Genomic DNA, 24,020 nt, shown 5'->3' on the forward strand with positions numbered 1-24,020 from the left:
CTTGGGATGCTTCAGGATATCCCAGGGCTGCTGTGGGGCACCAGGAATGCTCTGGAATGTCCATGGGATGCTGAGGGATGCCTTGGGATGCTCAGGATGCCGCAGGGTACTCTGGGATGCAGCGGGATCCTTGCCCCCGTCCCGCCAGGGCTGATTCCGGGATGGGAGCAGCCCCACAGCCGCCCCCTCCATCCCGGCCCTGGCTCCGGCCCTGGCTGGGCAGGATTGTGCTGGAATTCTCTGGGAAGCCCAGGGGAGCGCGGTGGCTGCAGCACTTCCAGCCGCATCCCTCATTAATCCGTCACGGCTTCCCGGGAAGCGCGGCACAGCCGCGGATTCGGGATTAGCTGCTATTTTTAAAGTGCTGGAGAACTTTTCCGGGTGCCAAGCGTCCCCTCCCCGCTCCTGCCAGCGTTCCTGGGGGGATGAGCACGCCCAGCCCAGCCTTCAGAGCTTTCCCTCTTCCAGAACCTTCCCTCAGGTGGGCTTGGGAAGCGTCAGAGGCCGGAGAGGATCCGGAGCGGGATCGCAGCCGGGAGCTGGCAGAGTTTAAGGATTCCAGTGCTTCCTCAGCTCTTCCCTTGTTACTTTGAAGGAAAGAATTCCATTGTGGCCCGTGAGACCCCCTGGCCCCTTCCACGGAGGAGGAAGGGCAGCTCCAGCCCCTCATTCCCATTCCCAGTGCGGCACTGGGGGATGCTCCTTGCTGGAGAAATTTGGGATCAGTGCTGGGTCAGGATCAGAGTCAGGGTTGGGATCAGAGCTGTGCCAGAGCACACCCCGTGCTGGGGGGAGAATCCTGGGGTGATTCCAGATTTTGGGGGTGCCTGATGGTTCCAAGTCATGAACAAAGATCCCGGGATTTCCTGCTCCCCATCCCACATTCTGCTGTGTTTCCCAGAATTCCCCTTTTCCAGAAATCCCCCTTTCTGTCCCCCATTTTTGGGGACAGAGGACATTGGTGTCATGAGGGGCAGGGACAGGGCTAGGAAGCTCCTGCTTGATTCCCTGGAAATGGCTTCCCTTGGAGGCAGCCAAGGAATGGGGACTGGGATGGGAATACAACAGGGCCGAGGATGAGGATGGGGATGGGGATGAGGATGAGGATGAGGATGAGGATGAGGAGGGACCCAGTGGCACAGGGACCTTGTGCCTCAGGATGGGCTCTGGGTGCTGTCAGATGCTCCGGGCAGGATCTGTGTCCTTGTGGCCCTGGGGATGTGGCACCTCCTCACTCGTGGCTCCAGCTTGGAGCTCTATTCCCGGCACTTCATTCATTATGCAAATTATGTAAATGATCATTAATAATGCAGGACTTCCCTGTGCTCTGAGCCGGGGCAGGGGGATCCCGGGGGCAGCGGGAGAAGGGGGCAGGGGAGCAGCTGTGACAGAGTGGTCTGGGTGGGGGCTTGGATGTGTCCCCGTGTCCCCATCCCTGTTCATCCCTGTGTCCCCATCCCTGTTCATCCCTGTGTCCCCATCTCTGTTTGTCCCTGTGTCCCCATCCCTGTTTGTCCCTGTGTCCCCATCCCTGTTGGTCTCAGCCTGTCCCACAGCTGTGCCAGCCCTGGACCCACCCAGAGCTCCCTGCATCTCCCTTTTTTCCAGTGTCCCCTTCCCTCCCAGCCCCTCCTGGGGTGCCATTCCCAGGGTGCCATTCCCGGGGTGCCATTCCCAGGTTGTTATTCCCAGGGTGCCATTCCTGGGGTGCCATTCCCAGGTTGTTATTCCCGGGGTGCCATTCCCAGGGTGCCATTCCTGGGGTGCCATTCCCAGGTTGTTATTCCCGGGGTGCCATTCCCGGGGTGCCATTCCCGGGGTGCCCTTCCTGGGGTGCCCCTCCCAGGCCCTGACCCCTCCCGGTTTTCCCGCAGGGATCGAGTGCCCGCGGGGTGCCCGGAACGTGCCGGGGCTGGCGCAGGAGGGGGAGCCCTTCAGCGAGGAGGCCGCGCTCTTCACCAAGGAGCTCGTGCTGCAGAGGGAGGTACGGCCGGAGCCGGGCGGGGGGAGCCGGGGGCGGCTGCTGTCAGCTACACCCAGAGATCCTGTGGGATATGGAGAGATCCCAGGTGCTTCTGAGAGATCCAGGGTGTCACCAGCAGATCCCAGGGGATACTGAGAGTGCCCTGGGCAGGTGCAGAGTGGATGTGGGGGTGGATTCCGGATGGATCCCCCTGTTTGAAGCTGCTCCCATTAACGTCTCCGGATATTAAAATTCCCTGGAACTCCTGTGATTTCCCTGATTGCAGCTCCGGAGCTCAGGGCCCATTTTGGGTAATTTTTCTGTGATTCACAATTCCAAGGTGGATACCGGATCCCTCCCCCCCGTGACTGTCACGGTGCCGCTGAGCCAAAACTCAGGGACCGATGCTCCCATCCAGATGTTGGTACTGGTGCAGATGTGGCCATGGATAGAGATGGGATTTATGGATCCAGACGGGATTTATGGATCCAGATGTGGCCGTGGCTGCACACACGGTTGATGCAGATGTGGGCGTGGATAGAGATGGGATTTATGGATACAGATGGGATTTATGAATCCAGATGTGGCTGTGGCTGCAGACATGGTTGATGCAGATGTGGACACAGCTGCAGATTTGGGCATGGATCCAGATGTGGGCAGGCATGCAGATGTTGACATGGATGCAGCTTTGGGCGGGGATACAGATGTGGTTTGTGGATGCAGATGTGGCTGCAGATCCAGGTGTGGGCACAGTGACAGCTGTGGCCCTGGATCCAGGTGTTGCCATGGGTGCAGATGTGGTGGACCCAGATGCAGCTGTGGGTCCAGATGTGGGTGTGGATCCAGATGTGGCAGCAGCTGCGGGCCAGTTGTGCCAGCTGTGGGGACATGGGAATGCAGGGGCCCAGGGACGTGGGAACACGGGAAAACAGGGGTGTGGGAATGCAGGGACACAGGGGCACAGGGATGCAGGGACATGGGAATGCAGGGACCTGAGGATGGGGAAGCACAGGGACAGGAGGACACTGGGGGGTAGGGATACAGGAATGAGGAGAAACAGGGACACACGAGGACAGGGACATGAGGACACGGGGACACGGGCATGTAGGGATACAGGAACGTGGAGAAACAGGGACAGCAGGACACAGGGATGCAGGGGTGCAGGGATGCAGGAACATGGAGAAACAGGGACGCGGGAGTACAGGGACACGGGGACACAGGGACACTGCAGTCGTCCCCCTCCCTGCTCAGCATCTCGCGCTGCCGGGAATTGCTGACCCGCATCCCAAGGGCCTCGCTCCGCTGCCTCGGCACATTCCGGAGGCTCGGCGCTGCACCTGCCCAGGAATGCCATGGCAGGGAGGCCAGATGGAGCCAGGGCTGCTTCCCAGGAATGCTGTGGCAGGGAGGACACGTGGAAGCCGGGACGCTTCCCGGGAATGTCGTGGGGAGGCCGTGGGAAGATGGGCTGCTGCCCAGGGACGTGGCGGTGGGGAGGCCACGTGGACCTGGGGGTGCAGGGCAGGAACTCGGGATGCAGGGCAGGAACTCGGGATGCAGGGCAGGAACTCGGGATGCAGGGCAGGAACTCGGGATGCAGGGCAGGAACTCGGGATGCAGGGCAGGAGTGCTGTGGCAGGGAGGCCGTGGGAGGCCGGGATGCCGCCCCGGCCGATTCCTGGCCCCGGCTGCGGGTCCCGGCGCGGCTCCCCGCGGTTCCCACGGTGGCCCGGCCGCGTTCCCGCCGGCAGCCGAGTCCCTGCCCACCCCCACAGCCGTGGGATATTTTTATCCGGCGGCTCCGGCTGCTGCTGACTCACGGGCCCGGAGCCGCCGCTGACGAACCGGCCCCGCAGCGTGGGGGGCAGGGGGTGCTGGGATGCTCCGGCGGGATCGCGGCTCCCGGAGCGCCCGGGAAGGGCCCAGGGGACCCCGGGAGCCCCTCGGCTCCTCCGCGGCCGTGCTGATCCTGCAGGAGCTGCTGATCCTCCGGGAACGCCGGGAAACCGCCCCGGCCCCCCCACATGTTCCAGTGCCTTTTGTCCGCTGGAGCTGTGAATGCCCAGTGGGTCAGTCCTGCCCTGATCCCAGCACTGATCCCAGTCCCAATCCCAGCCTGATCCCAGCCTGATCCCTGCACTGATCCCAGCCTGATCCCAGCCTGATCCCAGCCTGATCCCAGCACGGATCCCAGCCTGATCCCAGCCTGATCCCAGCCTGATCCCAGCACTGATCCCAGCACGGATCCCAGTCCCAATCCCAGCCTGATCCTAGCCTGATCCCTGCACTGATCCCAGTCCCAATCCCAGCCTGATCCCAATCCCAATCCCATCCTGATCCCAGCACTGATCCCAATCCTAATCCCATCCTGATCCCAGCACTGATCCCAATCCCAATCCCAGCCTGGTCCCAGCACTGATCCCAATCCCAATCCCAGCCTGATCCCAGCACTGATCCCAATCCTAAACCCATCCTGATCCCAGCACTGATCCCAATCCTAAACCCATCCTGATCCCAGCACTGATCCCAATCCTAAACCCATCCTGATCCCAGCACTGATCCCAATCCTAAACCCATCCTGATCCCAGCACTGATCCCAATCCTAATCCCATCCTGATCCCAGCACTGATCCCAATCCCAATCCCAGCCTGGTCCCAGCACTGATCCCAATCCTAAACCCATCCTGATCCCAGCACTGATCCCAATCCTAAACCCATCCTGATCCCAGCACTGATCCCAATCCTAATCCCATCCTGATCCCAGCACTGATCCCAATCCTAATCCCAGCCTGATCCCAGTATTGGTCCCAACTCCAATCCCAGCACCAATGCCAATCCTGATCCCACGGTCAATCCCAGCTCTGATCCCAATCCCAGCACTGATGCCAGCACAAATCCCAATCCCAGGGCCAATCCCAGCCCTATGCTTGGAGCATTCACAGTGTCCCATTGCATTGTCCCACATCCCACCCCACCCCACCCCACTCCCTCCAGAGCCACCGATGCCGGGGGAGGCACGAGCAGAACTCCAGATCCCGCTGCCATGGGGACTTCCCTGACATTCCCTAAAAATCCCTGGATTTAGTTTGTCTGTATTTGCCTTTCCCCACATCCCAGGTCCTGACTGCCACCCTGCTCCGAGAGAATCATTCCAGGGAAAGACCTGGGGGTGCTCTAGGAGCTGGGGGTCCTGGGGGGATTGTCCTTAGCAGGAGGGATAGGATGGAATTCCTGGAAGTGGGAGCTGGGGGGGTCCAGAACCAGAGGGGTTTGGGGATGGCGTGGGATGGCATGGGATGGGGATGAGGTTGAGGATGAGGTTGAGGACGAGGATGGGATAATGATGATGATGATGGTGATGATGATGATGATGGAATCAGCTGCTCTAATTTTGGGCTAAAATCAGTGCTAATCAAATCCATAAATCCCTCCAGCCCCCTGGAGCATTCCCAGGATTTTTGGGATCACTCCTGTCTGTCCTCAGCACAGGGAGGAGTGGGGGGTTCATCCCCCAGGATGAACAGGAGGTGTTGGCATTCCCAGATTGGCCTGGGTGGGAAAATTCAGGAATGAAGGGAAAAGCAGGAATATGATTTTGGGAAAAACTGACCCGGATCCGCCAAAAAATAGCGAAAATCCTAAAAATCCCCCAAATCCCAACACTGAACCCTGACAGCTGCGTGGTGACTGGGGGAGGGGCTCAACCCCCCGGACGTGGTGGTGGCACTGGGGTGGAGGTGGCACCTTGGGGACACTGGTGCCATCCAAGGTCCCTGTGTCCCCACTGCCACAGGGACACTCTGTGTCCCTGTCCCTGTGTCCCTTGTCCCCACCAGCAGCGCCCAGCACACCCCGCGTCCTGACGGTGGCACCCGGTGTCCACGCTGGGGTCCCAGTGTCCCCACACAGCCGAGGCTCCTGGTGTCCCCTCAAAGTGTCCCCGTGTCCCCAGAAGGGGGGATCCCGCTGTCCCCCTGTCCCTCCTGGGCAGGGGAAGCGCCCGATTGATCCCTCCTCCCTCCCTCCAGTCACAATTCCAGCCGGGAGCCCCCAGCCTGGGGGGTGACCCCAACGCCCCCAACCCCACAGCAGGGTCCTGCTGTCCCCCCCGCCAGTGCCCCCCTGCTGCTGTCACCCCCCGATTCTCATCCCTTTCCCCAAAGTCACCCTGTGACTGTCCCCCCACGTCACCCTCCATGTCTCCCCCAATTCTCATCCCCCCAATGTCACCCACTAATCTTTGCCCCACCCCGTTCTTTTATCACCCCGATGTCACCCCCCCAATTCTTGCTGTCACCCCCGTGTCACCCCCAGCTGTCCTCGCCCCCTCCCCTCCTCCATCCTCTCCCTCCATCTCCCTTTCCCGCTCCGCGATTTTTCCAAAGCTTTTCCTGCTGAGAGGACAAAAAACCCCTTTCAGGCTGGCGGGGAGGGGGGGCCCCCGCGGCCCCCCCGAGCGCCCCCGTTTAACCCCTCGGGCACTCGGCGTTACAAATTTGGAACAATATTTATTAAAATACAAAAATACACTTGTTTTTTTTTTTGTTGGATTCGCGGTACAGTCGGATCCTTCCGGCGTTTACAGCCCGAGAGGGAACTTCTGCATCTCCTTCCCGCCTTCCTCCCCCCCCGGACACCCCCAAACCCTAAATTTTAGCTCAGCTTTGCCCCCCCACTCCAAGAACATTTTAAAGCTAAAACAAGAAATTAAAGTAATTCCAGTGCCCGAGCAACCGGGGGGCCCCCCCCTCGCTGCTGCCCGACCCCCCCGACCCCCTCATCCCCTCGGGACCCCCACGAGGCACTTGGGGTCCCCACCGGGACCCCCCCGGCGCCACCTCCGATGCTGGTGGCCCCCCCATTGTCACCTCCCCCCCGTCCCCAAGCCCTTAATTTCTCCCAGCCCCCCCCGTTCCATGAGCAGCCCTTGGGGGGGGTGTCCCCATTGTCACCCCCTCCCGGGGACGGGGGGGTGTTTCCCACACCTCCCCCCCAGTCAAATAAAAGGACTAAAAATGCCGTTTTTAGTGAAGGTGGTTACAATCATTGGTCAGGTCTCCCGTGGGGGCCCCCCCAGCCCCCCAGGAGCCGTAGCCCTGTGCCGGGGGGTCCGGGAGGCCCGGGGGGGTGACAAACACCGTGGGAAAGGGGGTGCAGAGCACAGCGGGGGGGCACCCGCTCTCCCCCCCCCATATCCCCCCCAAACCACCCCCCAGGCGCTTGCGGGGTTTTCCCCCTTTCCCGTGGGTTTTTGAGGAATTTTTTGCTTGAATACATTGCAGACGTCCATCCCCAGCCCTCAGGCTGCGCCCCCCGCCCCCCCCGAGCCCCCCACCCCCCAAAATCCATTCCTTTATTGCATTGGGAAGGTCTTGGCGCGGGGCCGAGATCCCGCTCCGGTGACGCCGGAGCCGCCGGCGCGCGGCCAAGGGCAGCGCCGCGGGGTGGGGGGGCCGACCTCACCCCCTCCCCCCAATAACCCCCGAAAACACCCCGAACCCCCCCAAAATCACCCCGACAGCTTCCGCCACCGCTCCGGCGTCCCCCGCGTCCCCCCGCGCCACGGCACCGCCGCTGGTCCCCGAGCACGGGGATCTTTCCTCTTATTACCGATTGTTTTTTTCCTCCTCTGTTTCTCCTGGTTTGTTTCTTTTTGTGTTTAAATAGAACCTGCGAGTTAGAAAATAGTGGTTTTTTGTAGGAGTTTTGGGTGGGTTTCGTTAAATTTTAATAGAATCTGCTGCTCTTCTCGGCCCCGAGGTTGGCTATAGAAGCATGTACACGAAAAAGAGTCTCTCCCCCCCCTGTACAAAAGTTGTGTCTATTATTGAGGAATTCTCCTGGTTTTCCTTAGCACTGAGGAATTCTCCTGGGTTTCCTTCTTTTTGGAGTTCTGCTTTTGTGCATCTATTGCGTTTATAATAATTTGGGGCCGGGGTTGGAGTGGGGGGGGGGGGGAACGGCGACCCAAAAAAAAGCAGGAAAAAGCCCCCAAAAAAGAGTCATATCTGGGTTTCCTGAACTTTCTCCTTGGGGTGGGTCTGGATTAAATAGGGGTCGGCCAGGGTGGTCCCGGGGGGGTGCAGGGAGTTGCCCAGCGCGTTCTCTGTCCAGTGGGCGCCGTGTCCGGCCTTGTAGGTGTTGTAGTTGAGGTGCTCGTGGATGTTGGGCAGCACCACGGCCCCCTCCCCAGCCCCGCCGGCCGGGGCGGCCGCGGGCGTGGCCGCGGTGGCCGGCGCGATGTCCTCGTCCACCTGGATGATCTCCACGGTGCGGGCGGCGGTGACGGTGCTGCGCTGCTGGTGGCGCTTGCGGAGCTTGTAGAAGACGATGAGCATGGCGGCGGCCAGCAGCGTCACGGCCACGAAGCAGCCGATGATGATCTTGGTGGTCTTCATCACCTCGTCCAGGCTGGTCTGCAGCTTGTCGCCGGCGTCGGCCGTGGGCACGGCCACCTGCTTGGGCGGGCGCGTGGTCTGCACCAGCACGGTGGTGGTGGTGGTGTAGGCCGGCTGGTAGCCCGTCGAGGTGGTGGGCACGGGCTTGGTGAACTTGGGGGACACGTCCTCGGGGGAGATCTCGGTGGTCTCCACCGTGACGGTGGTGAAGAAGCTGTAGTTGGAGGTGTTGAGCTCGGCCGTGCTGACGTTGAGGAAGGCCGAGGCGTTGGAGTTGCCGGCCACGTTGGTCACCATGCAGGTGTAGAGGCCGGTGTCGGTCAGCAGCACGTGCGAGAAGTTGAGGGTGCCGTCGTTGAGCACGGAGAGGCGCGGGTGGCTCGAGGCGTGGCTCAGCACCGTCCCGTTGGGCAGCAGCCACCGCACCGAGGACATGGAGGGCGTCCGGCAGCGCAGCTCGGCCACGCGCCCCTCCGAGATGTTGAGGTCCGCGGGCGCGTCCATGATGAAGGGCGCCGAGCACTGGAAGGAGGTCTGGTCCACCTCCACCAGGAAGCGGCCCCGCATGTGCAGCGGGGCGTGGCAGCGGCCGCAGCAGGTGGAGTTGGTGGGGATGTACTCCCGCAGCCACCACGACAGCCAGAGGATGTCGCAGTCGCAGTCCCAGGGGTTGTGGTGCAGGTGCAGCTCCACCAGGTAGCGCAGCGGGGCGAACAGGTCGTGGGGCAGGGACGACAGGTTGTTGTGGGCCAGGTTGAGCTCCACCAGCGCCGTCAGGTCGTCGAAGGCGTTGCGCTCGATCAGGTTGATCTGCGAGTTCATAATCCAGAGCTTTTTGAGGGATTTGAGCCCGTGGAAGGAGCCCGGTTTGATCTCGGGGAAGTTGTTGCCCGACATCTCCAGCTCCTCCAGGCCCACCAAGGGCGTCAGGTTGGGCATGTCCTTAATGTTGCACATCCCCAGGTTGAGGTACTTGAGGTTGTACAAGCCCTCGAAGGCGCCCTCGGAGATGTACTCGAGCTTCTTGAGCTCGCCCAGGTCGAGGCGCATGAGGGAGGGCACGCGGTTGAAGGCGTAGCTGGGGATGCTCTCGATGGGGTTGTTGCGCAGCCACAGCTCCCGCAGCTTGGACAGGTACTCGAAGGCCCCGCTGGGGATCACCGTCAGCCAGTTGTCGAAGAGCTCCAGGGTGTTGAGGCTGGCCAGGCCGTTGAAGGCGCCCACCTCGATCTGCCGGATGGCGTTCCTGCCCAGCTGCAGCACCTCCAGGTGGTGCAGGTGGCGGAACGTGTCCGCCTGGATCATCTGGATGTTGTTCTCCATGAGGTTGAGATAGCGGGTGTTGGAGGGGATGCCGGGGGGCACCTCGGCCAGGCCGCGGCGGGTGCACACCACCTTGCTGAACTGGTTACTGCAGGAGCACACAGAGGGGCAGCTCTGGGGGCCCGGCGAGGCGGCGGCCGTGGCCAGGAGCCACGCGTGCAGGGTCAGGGAGGCGGCCAGGAGCCCCGGCCAGGTGCGGTGGCGGCGGTGGCGGCGGAGGTGGTGCACAGTTACCTGCCACAAGAGCTTCATGGTGTGGCACGTTCATCATTCACCATCGTCTGGGGATGGCGGCGAGAACAGGAGAACGGGCTCGGGGCCCCCCCCTCTCCCGGCTCCCACGAGCTGGGGGGCCCGGCCGGCCGGAGGGGGGGGGGGGGGGAGTCGATGTGCCGGGGTCGGGGGGGGGGGCTCCGAGAGGAGCGGGGTTTGAGGAGGGAAAAATGAAAATTTAGGGGGGAAAAAAATCAGCGGTAGGTGCTGGGGGGGGTGGGGTGGGGGGAGAGGAGGAGAAGGAGCCCCCCCCCGCCCGGCCCCGCTCACCAGTACCTACCTGGGGAAGGGGGATCGGGGGGTCCGGGGGGGCTCGAGGCGAGCGCGGGGGGCGCGGGACCGAGGAGGGGGGCGGGGGGGGGGGGGGCCGGCTCCCAAAAAAAAAAAAGACAAAATGGCTCCTGGAGGCTGCGGTGCAGGGTGGGGGGGGCCGGCCCGGCTAAGCGGGGGCCCGGCAGCCCCCGACCGCGGCCAACCCCGCGGCCTCGCACCTCCGCCCGTGGGGCCGGCCCGGGGGGCTCGGCGGGGCCGGCATGGCCGCCCCCCCCAGGCCGCGGGGAAAGGGGTGGGGGGGGGAACGCGGGGAAAGTGGCGAAAAAGGAAATAATTAAAAAAAAGAAGCCGGGAGAAAAGGAAGAATTGGGAAAAGGGGAGGGAGCGGAGGAGAGAAAAAGTGGGGAAAAATGAAAAACGGGGAGGGAAATGGGAATGGGAAAAAAAAAAAAATTGGCCAGGAAAGGGAAATGGAAAAGGAGGTAAAAACGGAATAAAAATCTAAAATAAAATCAAATCAAGATAAGAACGGAAATGAGGATGAAAGTTAAAATGAGGCTAAAATCAGATGAAAAACTAAAAATAAAAATTCAAAATATAAAAAAAAAAAAAAAAAACCCAAACAACCCGGACGAAACCTAAAAATAAAACAGGAAAATAAAGATTAAAAATAGGCCGAAATAAATAAATAAATCGCGGGGAGCCCCCCCCGGGAGAGGGAAAAACGCGGTTCGGGGAGGGAGCGGGGGGGAGGAAAGGGCGTCGGCGTGGGGGGGGGGAGATGCCGGCGGGGGCACCTCCCGGTAGCGGCGGCGGCTGCGCTGGTGGCGGGGCGGGGGGGTCCCGTCCCGTCCCCTCCCGCGTGTCGTTCCCGCGTCCCCGCGTGGGTGTCGCGTTCAGCGGCGGCGCGGGGCGATGGTGGCGGTGACAGCGGCGGTGACAGCGGTGGCGGTCGCGGTGCCGGCGGGCATCCTCCGGTGGCGGGGGCCGCGCGGGGCGGTGCGGGCGGTGCGGGCGGTGCGGTGCGGGGCGGTGCGGGCGGTGCGGGAAGCAGCCGCGCAGGCGGCTGGCTCATCCTTTTGTCCTTCAGTGCGAGCGCGGATGGATTGCTGCCGCCGCCGCTCCCGCTGCTCCTGCTGACGCATCCCGGCTCCGCACAGACCCCCCCGCGCCCCCCCGCACCCCCACCCACCCACCCACCCGCCGCTCTCCGGAGGGGCCCCCGCCGGCCCCGCTTCGGCCGGTGCGGCGGCCCCGGAGCGGTTTTGTGCGCGGGGAGGGGGATGCGGGATGCGCCGCTTCCTCCTCCTCTTCCTCCTCCCTCCCGCCGCCTCCTCCTCCTCCCCCTCCCCGTAAGCCCCGCTCGGGGCTCGTGGAGGGGGGGCCGCTCCCTGAGCGACCCCTCCCCGGGGCCGGGGGGACGGACGGACGGACGGACGGGCGGACGGACGGAGGGACGGAGGGAGGGACGGAAGGGACGGGGGCAGCGCGGGGCTCGGCGGCTTCGAGGTGACCGGGACTGGGGGGACCCCGGCTCCATTCCCCCGGGTCCGACCGCCCCGCTGAGCGGGGACCCCCGAGACCCCCGGCCCTTGGGGCTGAGACCCGACACAAGCTGTGACACTGATGGGAGCTCCAGCCCTGCAGGTGTGGAGGGGGGGACGCGGGGTGACCGCCAGGAGCTGGGGACAGGGACCACGAGACCTGGTGGCGCTGCTGCTCTTTGGGACCCAGGCTCTGCGCCCCCAGCCGTGCCTTGTCCCCTCACTCCCCCTGGGACTGGGGGGACACGACACCGCCTGCGGTCCCTGTAAACACCCTCTGACCCCCCCCCTGCTCTTGGTGGCACTGGTGGCACTTGGAGCTGTCACCTGAGTGCCGCCACTGGGTGGTGGGGACCTCTGTGGGGCTGGTGGCCCCTCTGGGACATCCTGTCTGGCAGTGCGCCAGGGCACCCCAGACCCTCCTGTCCTTCCTCACTGGGGTCACTGTCCCCATGATGGTGGCACGTCCCCAGGGGGCTGCAGCTGTTCGGGTGATGTCCCCTCGGGAGCTGTAGGACCTGGTGGTCTCCTGTGCCCCACGGGTGGGTCCCACATGTTCCCTGTCCACTGCAGTGGCCACATCTTGTCCTGAGTCCATCAATGTCCCACGAGTCCCCTGGCCAGTGACCCAGTGGTGACACAAGGGACAGGGACACTGTTGTCACCCAGAGTGTCACCCTGCGGCATTGGGGAGGTGCCACAGGAGTGCACGGGGTGCTGACCCCAGGGACCGGCCTGGCACTGGCAGCCCTGGGGACACCGGGAGGCCTGGGACCATGTCCCTGCCACACACCAGCCTCGGCAGGTGCGGTGCGGTGCCGTGTCCAGTGAGGTGCCGTGTCCAGTGTGGTGCCATGTCTGGTGCGGTGCCATGTCCAGTGAGGTGTCGTGTCCAATGTGGTGCCATGTCCAGTGTGGTGCCATGTCCGGTGCAGTGCCAAGGCCGGTGTGGTGCCATGTCCGGTGCAGTGCCGTGTCCAGTGCGGTGCCGTGTCCGGTGCAGTGCCAAGGCCGGTGTGGTGCCATGTCCAGTGCAGTGCCATGTCCGGTGCGGTGCCGTGTCCGGTGCGGTGCCAAGGCTGGTGCGGTGCCATGTCCAGTGAGGTGCCATGTCCGGTGCGGTGCCATGTCCAGTACGGTGCCATGTCCGGTGCGGTGCCGTGTCCGGTGCGGTGCCATGTCCGGTGCCATGCAGTGTCCGGCGCAGTGCCATGGACAGTGCAGTGCCATGTCCAGTGAGGTGCCATGGCTGGTGCTATGCCCTGGCCGGTGTGGTGCCGTGGCTGATTTTGGTGCCGTGGCCGGTGTGGCGCCGTGGCCGCCATAGTGCCATGGCCAGTGTGGTGCCGTGGCTGGTGCAGTGCAATGACCAGTGAGGTGCCATGGCCGGTTCTGGTGCCGTGACCAGTGTGGCGCAATGTCCAGTGAGGTGTCATGGCCAGTTTAAGTGCCATTGCCATTGTGGTGCCATGTCCAGTGAGGTGCCATGGCCGGTTTCGGTGCCATTTGCCATTGTGGTGCAGTGTCCAGTGAGGTGCGGTGGCCGGTGCAGTGCCATTGCCATTGTGGTGCAGTGTCCAGTGTGGTGCCATGTCCAGTGAGGTGCCATGGCTGGTTTTGGTGCCATTGCCATTGTGGTGCAATGTCCAGTGAGGTGCCGTGGCCAGTTTCAGTGCCATTGCCATTGTGGTGCAATGTCCAGTGTGGTGCCATGTCCAGTGAGGTGCCGTGGCCGGTGCAGTGCCATTGCCATTGTGGTGCAGTGTCCAGTGTGGTGCCATGTCCAGTGAGGTGCCGTGGCCGGTGCAGTGCCATTGTCATTGTGGTGCCATGTCCAGTGAGGTGCCGTGGCCAGTTTTGGTGCCATTGCCATTGTGGTGCCATGTCCAGTGTGGTGCCATGTCCAGTGAGGTGCCGTGGCCGGTTTTGGTGCCATTGTCATTGTGGTGCCATGTCCAGTGTGGTGCTGTGGCAGGTGCAGTGCCATTGCCATTGTGGTGCCATGTCCAGTGAGGTGTCGTGGCCGGTTTTGGTGCCATTGCCATTGTGGTGCCATGTCCAGTGAGGTGTCGTGGCCGGTTTTGGTGCCATTGTCATTGTGGTGCCATGTCCAGTGCGGTGCCGTGGCCGGTGCAGTGCCATTGCCAGTGTGGTGCCATGTCCAGTGAGGTGTCGTGGCCGGTTTTGGTGCCATTGTCATTGTGGTGCCATGTCCAGTGTGGTGCCATGTCCAGTGAGGTGCCGTGGCCAGTGCAGTGCCATTGTCATTGTGGTGCCATGTCCAGTGAGGTGCCGTGGCCGCTGCAGTGCAAGGACAGTGGGACACCTCCAGGCTTCAGGAAGCAGCGGGAGCAGCTGTGGTGGGATGGGTGAGCTCAGGGGTGGGACAGGCTCCGTGTGGCAGCGCTGGCAAAGCCAAACCCCACTGACCACGGCAAAGGCCATGGCTGGGATTTGAACCTTTGTGGTGCGGCCAGTCTGTCACCCTGGGCCAAACCTCACTGTCCCCAGTGCCTTGGCCACACACCTGGCACGGTCCTGTGCCACATGCTGTCTCCAGGGCCACACTGGCCACAAGTCCAGCCCGTCCCAGGGTGGGGTGTGATTCCCAGGGTGTGGTTCCCGGGGCGTGATTCCCAGGATGGGATACTCAGGGTAGAATGGGATACAGGAGGTGGCAGGACTTGGTGGCTTTGTGTACCCCATAGGTGGGTCCCCCATGTCCCTTGTCCCCCACCTCAGGGGGACACTTTGGGCTGGCACCCTGGGGGTCCCTGGGTCCGGGCTGGGTGCAGGGAGGTGACTGGGGGGGCCCCACCTGGGCGAGCTCAGAGCGCTGGGAGGAGGTGGCAGCTGGAGCAGGCTGGGGTGGGGACAGGGGCCCACAGCTGATGAGATTCCCGGGATCCCACAGGTTGAGGTGGAGGTGGAGAGCATGGACAAGGCCGGGAATTTCATCGGGTGGCTGCACATCGAGGGCGTGAACCTGTCGGTGGCGCTGGTGGAGCAGGCGCTGTCCCGCGTCCACTTCACGGCCGAGCGCAGCCCCTACTGCAAGGCCCTGCTGGCGGCCCAGGACGCGGCCAAGCAGAGGAAGGAGAAGGTGAGGGGGGTCAGGGGACCTGCCCCAGCAGTGTCACCACCCCAGAGACATGGCCCCGTCCCAAAAGATGGCCCCACCACACAGGATGTCCCCACCCTGAGACGTGTGCCCACCAAAGGATGTCCCCGTGTCAAGGGGTGGCCTCACTCCAGGAGGTGTCTCCACGCCGAGAGATGTTCCCACTGTGAGGGGTGTCCCTGTGCCAAGGGATGTCCCCATCCCAAGAGATGTCCCTGTGCAAAGCAATGTCCCCACCCCAAGATCTGATGGCCCCACTGCAGGGAATGTCACAACCCCAATTAATGTTCCCACCCACTGGGTGCCCACACACCAAGAGGTGACCCCACCACGATGGATGTCCCCATCCCAAGAGATGTTCCACCCCAAGGAATGTCCCCACTCCTGGAGATAGATGTCCCCACCCCAAGGGAGGATGGTCGCATGCCAAGAGATGTGCCACCCCAGGGATGTCCCAGCTGAGGGATGTCCCAGCTGAGGGATGTCCTACCCCAGGGATGTCCCACCCCAGGGATGTCCCAGCTGAGGGATGTCCAACCCCAGGGATGTCCCACCCCAGGGATGTCCCAGCTGAGGGATGTCCAACCCCAGGGATGTCCCAGCTGAGGGATGTCCCAGCTGAGGGATGTCCCACCCCAGGGATGTCCCATCCCAGCCACAGCCCCTGAGCTGAGGCCTGGGCATGTTCCCACTGCCGGCTCCAGCCCCCCACCCTCCCACTGCTGTCCCCTGGAGCGTGGCCGGGGTCCTGTGTCCCCCCAGGTGTGGTCCCACTACGAGGAGACGCCGGTGGAGGAGGTGGTGCCGGTGCTGGAGGAGAAGGAGCGCACGGCCAACTACAAACCCGTGTTTGTCACCGAGATCACCGACGACCTCCATTTCTACGTGCAGGACGTGGAGACGGGTACGGGGGGACGCCGGGGCACCCCCAGCACCCGGGGGCGCTCCCCAGACCGGGCGTGGTGGAGCAAGTTGGATGGGATGAGGATCGGTGGGTTTGGTGGGTAACGCCCAAATCCATCTGTCCAGGGTGACATGGGGTCACCCCTCCACCTCCCAGGGCCATTCTGGGACCAGGCCAGGGGTCCCTGATTGGGATCCAGGTTTGGGGTCCAAAGGTCTAGGGGCAGGGTCTGGGGTTGAGGTCCAGGTTTGGGATCTACTGTTGAAGTCATTGTTGGGACCTGGGGTTCGGGCTCTGGGGCCACACTGAGGAGCGAGGTTGGGGTCAGGTTTGGGATGGGTCTGGGGCTTTATCCTGGACTGGGGCCCCACAGGTGCCCAGCTGGAGAAGCTGATGGAGAACATGCGCGCCGAGGTGGGCGCCCACCCGCCCGTGGAGGGCTCCTTCGTCCCGCGCCGCGGCGACTTCTGCATCGCCAAGTTTGTCGACGGGGAATGGTGAGGGGGGATGGGCTGAGCCCACGGGCTGGGCCAGGGCAGCAGTGGGGTGTGGGGTGAGGGCCAAATCCCCCAAATCCATCCTGGTCTGCAGGTACCGTGCCCGGGTGGAGAAAGTGGAGTCTGGTGGCAAAGTGCACATTTTCTACATTGACTACGGCAACGTGAGTGGCACCGGGGAAGCTGGGGGGAAGGCAGCCCTCCATCCATGGATCCATCCATCTGTGGATCCATCCCTCTGTGGATCCATCCATCTGTGGATCCATCCATCCATCCCTCATCCATCCATCCATCATCCATCCATCCATCCATCCATCCATCCACCATCCATCATCCATCCATCCATCCATCCATCCATCCATCCATCCATCCCTCCATCCATCCATCCATCCATCCATCCATCCATCCATCCATCATCCATCCATCCATCCATCCATCCCTCATCCATCCATCCATCATCCATCCATCCATCCATCCATCCATCCATCCATCCATCCCTCCATCCATCCCTCCATCCATCCCTCATCCATCCATCATCCATCCATCCATCCATCCATCCATCCATCTATCCATCCATCCCCCATCCATCCCTCCAGCCATCCATCCATCCATCCATCCATCCATCCATCATCCATCATCCATCCATCCCTCCATCCATCCATCCATCCATCCATCCATGCATCATCCATCCATCCCTCCATCCATCCATCCATCCATCCATCCATCCATCCATCCATCATCCATCCATCCATCCATCCATCCCTCATCCATCCATCCATCATCCATCCATCCATCCATCCATCCATCCATCCATCCATCCCTCCATCCATCCCTCCATCCATCCCTCATCCATCCATCATCCATCCATCCATCCATCCATCCATCCATCTATCCATCCATCCCCCATCCATCCCTCCAGCCATCCATCCATCCATCCATCCATCCATCATCCATCATCCATCCATCCCTCCATCCATCCATCCATCCATCCATCCATGCATCATCCATCCATCCCCCATCCATCCATCCATCCATCCATCCATCCATCCATCCATCCATCATCCATCCATCCCCATCCATCCATCCATCCATCCATCCATCCCTCCATCCATCCCCCATCCATCCATCCATCCATCCATCCATCCCTCCATCCATCCATCCATCCATCATCCATCCATCCATCCATCCATCCCTCCATCCATCCATCCATCCATCATCCATCCATCCATCCATCCATCCATCCATCATCCATCCATCCATCCCTCCATCCATCCATCCATCCATCCCTCCATCCATCCATCATCCATCCATCATCCATCCATCCACCATCCATCATCCATCCATCCATCATCCATCCATCCATCCCTCCTTCCCCTCGGTGTCCCTGGTGTCCCTTGGTGTCCTCCACGCAGTGTCCCCTCTCTGATGTCCCCGTGGTGTCCCCCAACCCCGGTGTCCCCGCAGAAGGAGACGCTGCCCCCCAGCCGCCTGGCCCCGCTGCCCCCAGCCTTCTCTCCGCGGGTGCTGCCGCCCCAGGCCACCGAGTACACCTTTGCCTTCATCCAGGTGCCGCAGGACGTGAGTACGGGGGGGCTCCCGCTGTCACCCCATCCCTGGGCCCAGCCCTGGGCCCCCGCCGTGGGCCCTGACCTCAAACCTCCACCCCGTGTCCCACCCGTGGCCCCAGACCCACAGCCTGAGCCCCAGGTGCCACCTGTGGACCCCAGCCCCAAACCATCAACCCCAAACTGGTCCCAGTTGGGAGCACTGAACCCGGGACTCAGAGGGGTCACCCGCTCCCGAACACCAACCCCAGCTCCCAGTGTGTGCCCTGACCCAACCCTGACCCCAGGGTAACCCCAGCCCCCCGATGACACCGACCCCCGCCCCCCACACACCCCAGTCCAGGATTACCCCAAGCCCACAGAGGGTTGTGAGTGTCCCCAAAGCACCCGGGGGTCCCTGGGGGTCAGGGGGGATCCTTGGGGGTCTGGGGGGTCCCTGAAGGCCATGGTGTGTCTCTGTGGGCGTGGGGTGTCCCCAGCGGCCCTGGGAGGTTCCTGAGGTTGTGGGGTGTCCCCTCTGGGCCGGGCTGTCCCCTCTGGGCTGGGGTGTCCCTGCTGTGCCGGGCTGTCCCCCCTGGGCCGGGCTGTCCCCTCTGGGCCGGGCTGTCCCCCCTGGGCCGGGCTGTCCCCCCTGGGCTGGGCTGTCCCCCCTGGGCCGGGCTGTCCCCCTGGGCCGGGCTGTCCCCGCGGGCCGGGCTGTCCCCGCGGGGTGCTGACGGGCGCGGGCGCAGGAGGAGGCGCGGGCGGACGCCGTGGACAGCGTGGTGAGGGACATCCAGAACACGCAGTGCCTGCTGAACGTGGAGCACCTGGGCCCCGGCTGTCCCCACGTCACCCTGCAGTTCGCAGACTCCAAGAGCGATGTGGGGCTGGGGCTGGTCAAGGAGGGGCTGGTGATGGTGGAGCCCCGCAAGGAGAGGCAGTTCCAGAAAGTGGTGGGTGCTGGGGCAGGGGAGCCTTGGGGGGCTGGGAAGGAGGTTGGGGAGCACTGGGTGGGTGCTCAGGGGGTGTTGGGGGGTTGTTCTGAGTGTTGGGTGGGTGTTGGAGGTGCTGGGGGGTTGTTCTGGGTGTTGGGTGGGTGTTGGGGGGTTGTTCTGGGTGTTGGGTGGGTGCTGGGGGGTTGTTCTGGGTGTTGGGTGGGTGCTGGGGGGTTGTTCTGGGTGTTGGGTGGGTTCTGGAGGTGCTGGGGGGTTGTTCTGGGTGTTGGGTGGGTGCTCAGGGGGTGCTGGGGGGCTGTTCTGGGTGTTGGGTGGGTGCTCAGGGGGTGTTTGGAGGGGCTGGAGGCTCTTGCTGGGATGTTGGGTGGGTTTTTGGAAGGCCTGAGGTGGGTGCTTGAGGGGTGCGGGGACTGTTGCGGGGTGTGGGGTGGGTTCTGGGGGTGCTGGGGATGTCGGGTGGGTTCTGGGGGGTGCTGGGGGCACTGGGGATGTCAGGTGGATCTCGAGAGGTCCCTGTCCCCCCCCACTGCTGGTGCTGATCAATCCTGGCCCAGCTGCTGCCCCACTGGGAATTGGGGGTCCCCCCCAGACCCCTGAGTCCCCCCAAGGGGCTGTGCCAGGGGGATCACCCCACCCCCATCCCCTGCGGGCGGTGGGAGCCACAGAAGGACGGGGGTTGCCCCCAAGGCTGGGGTGCCCCCCAGGGCCCGCGGGGTCACCCAGGGCTGTCCCCCCAGGTCACCGAGTACCTGAACGCGCAGGAGGCGGCCAAGAGCGCGCGGGTGAGTGGGGGGACCCCAGACCCGGGGGGCAGGCCCTGGGGCGGGGGCCGGGTGCGGCACCCCCGGGGCGCCCCCCGCGCCCCCCGGGTGCGGGGCAGCCCCCGTGACGCCGTGTCCCCCCCCAGCTGAACCTGTGGCGTTACGGCGACTTCCGCGCGGACGACGCCGACGAGTTCGGCTACAGCCGCTGAGGGGCCGGGGGGCCCCGGGGGGTCAGCCAGGGGGGCGTGCTCTGGGGGCAGGGGCGCCCTCAGCCCCCCGGCCCTGCCTTGGCCCCCCCAGCCCCCCAAATCCTGGCCTGTATTTAAAGCTGCAGAGGCCCAATAAACGTAGTGAAGCGTCCTGGTGCTTTGGGGTCCCTCTGTGCTGGGGTCAGCCCCCCCGGTCACCTCCCCCCCATCCCCTCAGACCAAGGCTGGGCACTCTGGGGGTGCAGCCTTGGGAGCCCCGGCCCTGTCCTGGCCCTGGGGGGCATGGAGGGGGATGGGGGCAGCCCCAAGAACAGCAGCCAAAACCCCCGGAGCCACGTGGGGCCCCCAAATCCAGACCCCATCCTGGGACCCCACCCTGGGTCCCACCCTTGGACTCCAAACCTGGGACCCAATTGTGGACCCCCCACCCTGGGACCCCAGACCAGTCCCTGACCTTGGACCCCCGCCCGGCCCCCAGACTGAGGTCCCAGAGTGGCTCCAGACCTGAACCTCAGCTCTGGGTCCCACGCCTGGAGCCCAAACCTGGGCCCCTCCCCAGTGTGACCCCTGAACCCCAAACTGGCCGGAGCAGGGAAGTACCCCCAGAAGAGCCCCCGGCTCCTCCTGTCACCGCAGCCCAACCCCAGGGTCACCCCAACCCCGCAGGGTCCCCTTGAGTGCCCACCCCACGCTGTCCCCGCTGTCCCCGCGCCGCGGATCGATTCCGGGCTGGGGGGGCTGGAGGGGGCAGCGCTAATTGAATCCAAAACCAATTAACATGGAGCGGCTGGATCGATAATTAACGCCGGGCAACGATCGTAATTAGCGGGAGGGGGAGGGCGGGGGTGGGCTGTCCCCTGTCCCACATCTCTGTCCCCGTCCCCAGCCCGGCCACCCTCACCTGCCCCAGCCAGGGCTCGGGGGGCGCGGGCGGGGTCTGGACACGTTTGGGGGGGTCTGGGGGGCTCTGGGTGTTTGTGACTTCATCTGGGAGGGGGGGCCGGGGAGATCTCTGGGGGTCCCTCGAGGGCTCTGGGTGTATCTGGGGGTCTCTGGGGGTCTGCAGGTGCAGGGCTGCTGCTGGATGGTGCAGAAGGCTGCTGGGCTCTGCTGGTCTGTACTTGTCCAAACTGGTCTGTACTGAGCCCATACTGGTCCGTACTGCTCTGTACCGGGCCTATACTGGTCTGTACTGGTCCATACGAGGCCCATACTGGTCCATACCAGTCTGTACTGGTCAGTACTGGTCTGTACCAGTCTGTACCGTGCCCATACTGGTCTGTACTGGTCCATACGAGGCCCATACTGGTCCATACCAGACTGTACTGGTCAGTACTGGTCTGTACCAGTCTGTACCGGGTCCATACTGGTCCGTACTGGTCCGTTCCGGGCTGTACTCGTCCGTACCGGGCCCATACTGGTCTATACTGGTCCATACTGGTCTATACTGGTCCGTACCGGGCCCATACTGGTCCGTACTGGTCCATACTGGTCCGTACTGGTCCGTACTGGGCCCATACTGGTCTATACTGGTCCATACTGGTCCATACTGGTCCGTACTGGTCCGTACCGGGCCCATACTGGTCTATACTGGTCCATACTGGTCTATACTGGTCCGTACTGGTCCGTTCCGGGCGGGCGCTGTCGGCCCGAACGGGAAGGGAAATGGCGCCACCTGGCGGGAGCAGCCGGAACGACAAACACAGAACAGCGCGGCCAGTACGGACCAGTGCGGGTACAGCCCATCCCAGTATGGACCAGTGCGGGTACAGCCCATCCCAGTATGGAGCAGTGCGGGTACAGCCCATCCCAGTACGGACCAGTGCGGGTACAGCCCATCCCAGTATGGACCAGTGCGGGTACAGCCCATCCCAGTACGGACCAGTGCGGGTACAGCCCATCCCAGCATAACCCATCCCAGTACGGACCAGTGCGGGTACAGCCCATCCCAGTATAACCCATCCCAGTACGGACCAGTGCGGGTACAGCCCATCCCAGTACGGACCAGTGCGGGTACAGCCCATCCCAGTATAACCCATCCCAGTACGGACCAGTGCGGGTACAGCCCATCCCAGTATAACCCATCCCAGTTCGGACCAGTGCGGGTACAGCCCATCCCAGTACGGACCAGTGCGGGTACAGCCCATCCCAGTATAACCCACCCCAGTATAACGCACCCCAGTACGGACCAGTGCGGGTACAGCCCATCCCAGTACGGACCAGTGCGGGTACAGCCCATCCCAGTATAACCTATCCCAGCACAGCCCATCCCAGTATAACCCATCCCAGTATAACCCATACTGGTACAGCCCATCCCAGTACAGCCCACCCCAGTACAGCCCATCCCAGTATAGCCCATCCCAATATAACCCATCCCAGTACAGTTCGATCCCAGTACAGCCCATCCCAGTACAGTTCCATCCCAACACAGCCTATCCAAGTACAGCCCATCCCAGTATAACCCATCCCAGTATAACCTACACTGGTACAGTTTGATCCCAGTGGAATGGACAGTGTAACCTGTCCCAGTATAAACCAATCCCACTATGAACACACCCCAGTACAGCCCCACCCCAGTGCGGCCCCATCCCAGTACAGCTTTACCCCAGTACAGCCCATCCCAGTATAACCCATACTGGTACAGTCCATCCCAGTACAGCCCACCCCAGTACAGCCCATCCCAGTATGGCCCATCCCAGTACAGTTCCATCCCAACACAGCCCATCCCAGTACAGCCCATCCCAGTATGGCCCATCCCAGTATAACCCATCCCAGTATAACCCATCCCATCCCAGTATAACCCACCCCAGTATAACCCATCCCATCCCAGTATAACCCACCCCAGTATAACCCATCCCATCCCAGTATAACCCATCCCAGTATAACCCATCCCAGTATAACCCATCCCAGTATAACCCATCCCAGTATAACCCATCCCAGTATAACCCATCCCATCCCAGTACAGCCCCACCCCGGTACGGCCCGGTCCCGGTACCGCCCCATTGCAGCTGTGACCGTCCCGCCCCATCCGTCGCTGTCCCCGCCCGTCCCCGTTCCTGTCCCCTCTCCCAGTGTCCCAGTGTCACCATGTGCGGCTGTCCCAGTGTCCCCAGTTCGCGGTGTCCCAATATGCCCATGTCCCGGTGTCCCGGTGTCCCGGTGTCCCAGCGTCCCCATATCCTGACGTGCCGGTGTCCCACTACCCGCATGTCCCCATGTCGCGGTGTGCCCAGTTCTCAGTGTCCCCTTGCCCTGCCTCCCGGTGTCCCCATGTCCCGGTGTCCCCTTGTTCCCCGGCTGTCGCCTTCCCCTGTGGTGGTGCCCTCTCTTGTCGCTGTCCCCGCGTCCGTGCCCCCCGCTCTTGCCCGCCCCGTGTCCCTCCCTGTCGCTGTCCCTCTGTCCGTCCCTCCGGCCCCGTGTCCCTCCCTGTCGCTGTCCCCCTGTCCGTCCCTCCGGCCCCGTGTCCCTCCCTGCCGCTGTCCCTCTGTCCGTCCCTCCGGCCCCGTGTCCCTCCCTGTCGCTGTCCCCCTGTCCGTCCCTCCGGCCCGTGTCCCTCCCTGTCGCTGTCGCTGTCGCTGTGTCCGTCCCCTGGTGCCCCCGCCATGGGGTGCCCCCGTGCCCGCCCCCCGTGTCCCCCTGCCCCCCCGCGGGGGTGTCCCCGTGCCGGGAGTGGCCGCTCTATATTTGTCGCTTTGTCCCCAGAATAGCGGCAGACGCGGGGGAGGGGGGGCCGCCCCCCGCCCCGCCCCCCGCCCCCCCCGGGCTATTTTTAGCCCCCGCGTGTTTCCAGGGGAACCCTGATGACGCAGTGACGTCAATGCGGGTCAATCGCCGCCGCCGGGGCGAGCGCGGCCGCCACGGGCCCCCCCCGCACCCCGGGACCCCCGGGCCCCCCGGGCACCCCCGGGACCCCCGGCCCCCCCGCGCCCCGCCCCCAGCGCAGCGCGGCCGCAGCTCCAGGTAGGACCGAGGGGCCCGGGGGTCGGGATCCCCCTGTCCCCCCGCCCCACCCCCAAACCGGGGATCCCCCCCACCCCGAGGACCCCCCCTCCGGGACCCCCGTCCTGCCGGCTCCGAGCACAGCACGGGGGGGCCCCGCCAGAGCCCCCCGGGGACCCGCGCCCCGTCCCAGAGCCCCGGGACCCCCGGGCCCCGCTCTGCCGCCCCCCGAGACCCCCCCCGCAGAACCCCGGCACCCCCCAGCCCCCCCTGCAGCCCCCCGGGACCCCCGGACCCCAAACCCCTGTCC

General features: G+C 63.6%; 2 protein-coding genes across 2 annotated transcripts in view; one reads left to right on the forward strand and one right to left on the reverse strand.

The window, feature by feature from the left end:
• The window catches only part of SND1 (staphylococcal nuclease and tudor domain containing 1), an 80,190-nt gene extending 60,268 nt beyond the window's left edge, over positions 1–19,922 (forward strand). The window contains exons 16-24 of the mRNA XM_059847681.1: positions 1,875–1,984; positions 14,688–14,876; positions 15,657–15,798; positions 16,172–16,295; positions 16,390–16,459; positions 17,760–17,873; positions 18,592–18,795; positions 19,536–19,580; positions 19,706–19,922. Of these exons, the coding sequence (XP_059703664.1) occupies positions 1,875–1,984; positions 14,688–14,876; positions 15,657–15,798; positions 16,172–16,295; positions 16,390–16,459; positions 17,760–17,873; positions 18,592–18,795; positions 19,536–19,580; positions 19,706–19,771 (1,064 nt within the window). The 3' untranslated portion in view covers positions 19,772–19,922. The remainder of the gene's footprint in view (positions 1–1,874; positions 1,985–14,687; positions 14,877–15,656; positions 15,799–16,171; positions 16,296–16,389; positions 16,460–17,759; positions 17,874–18,591; positions 18,796–19,535; positions 19,581–19,705) is intronic.
• LRRC4 (leucine rich repeat containing 4) lies at positions 7,675–10,034 on the reverse strand. The gene has a single exon (XM_059847680.1). The coding sequence runs from the start codon at positions 9,933–9,935 to the stop codon at positions 7,965–7,967; it is 1,971 nt and encodes a 656-aa protein (XP_059703663.1). The 5' UTR covers positions 9,936–10,034; the 3' UTR covers positions 7,675–7,964.
• Positions 19,923–24,020: the final 4,098 nt, after the last annotated feature.

Source organism: Haemorhous mexicanus, chromosome 5 (genome assembly GCF_027477595.1).
Source record: "Haemorhous mexicanus isolate bHaeMex1 chromosome 5, bHaeMex1.pri, whole genome shotgun sequence".
NCBI lineage: Eukaryota > Metazoa > Chordata > Aves > Passeriformes > Fringillidae > Haemorhous > Haemorhous mexicanus.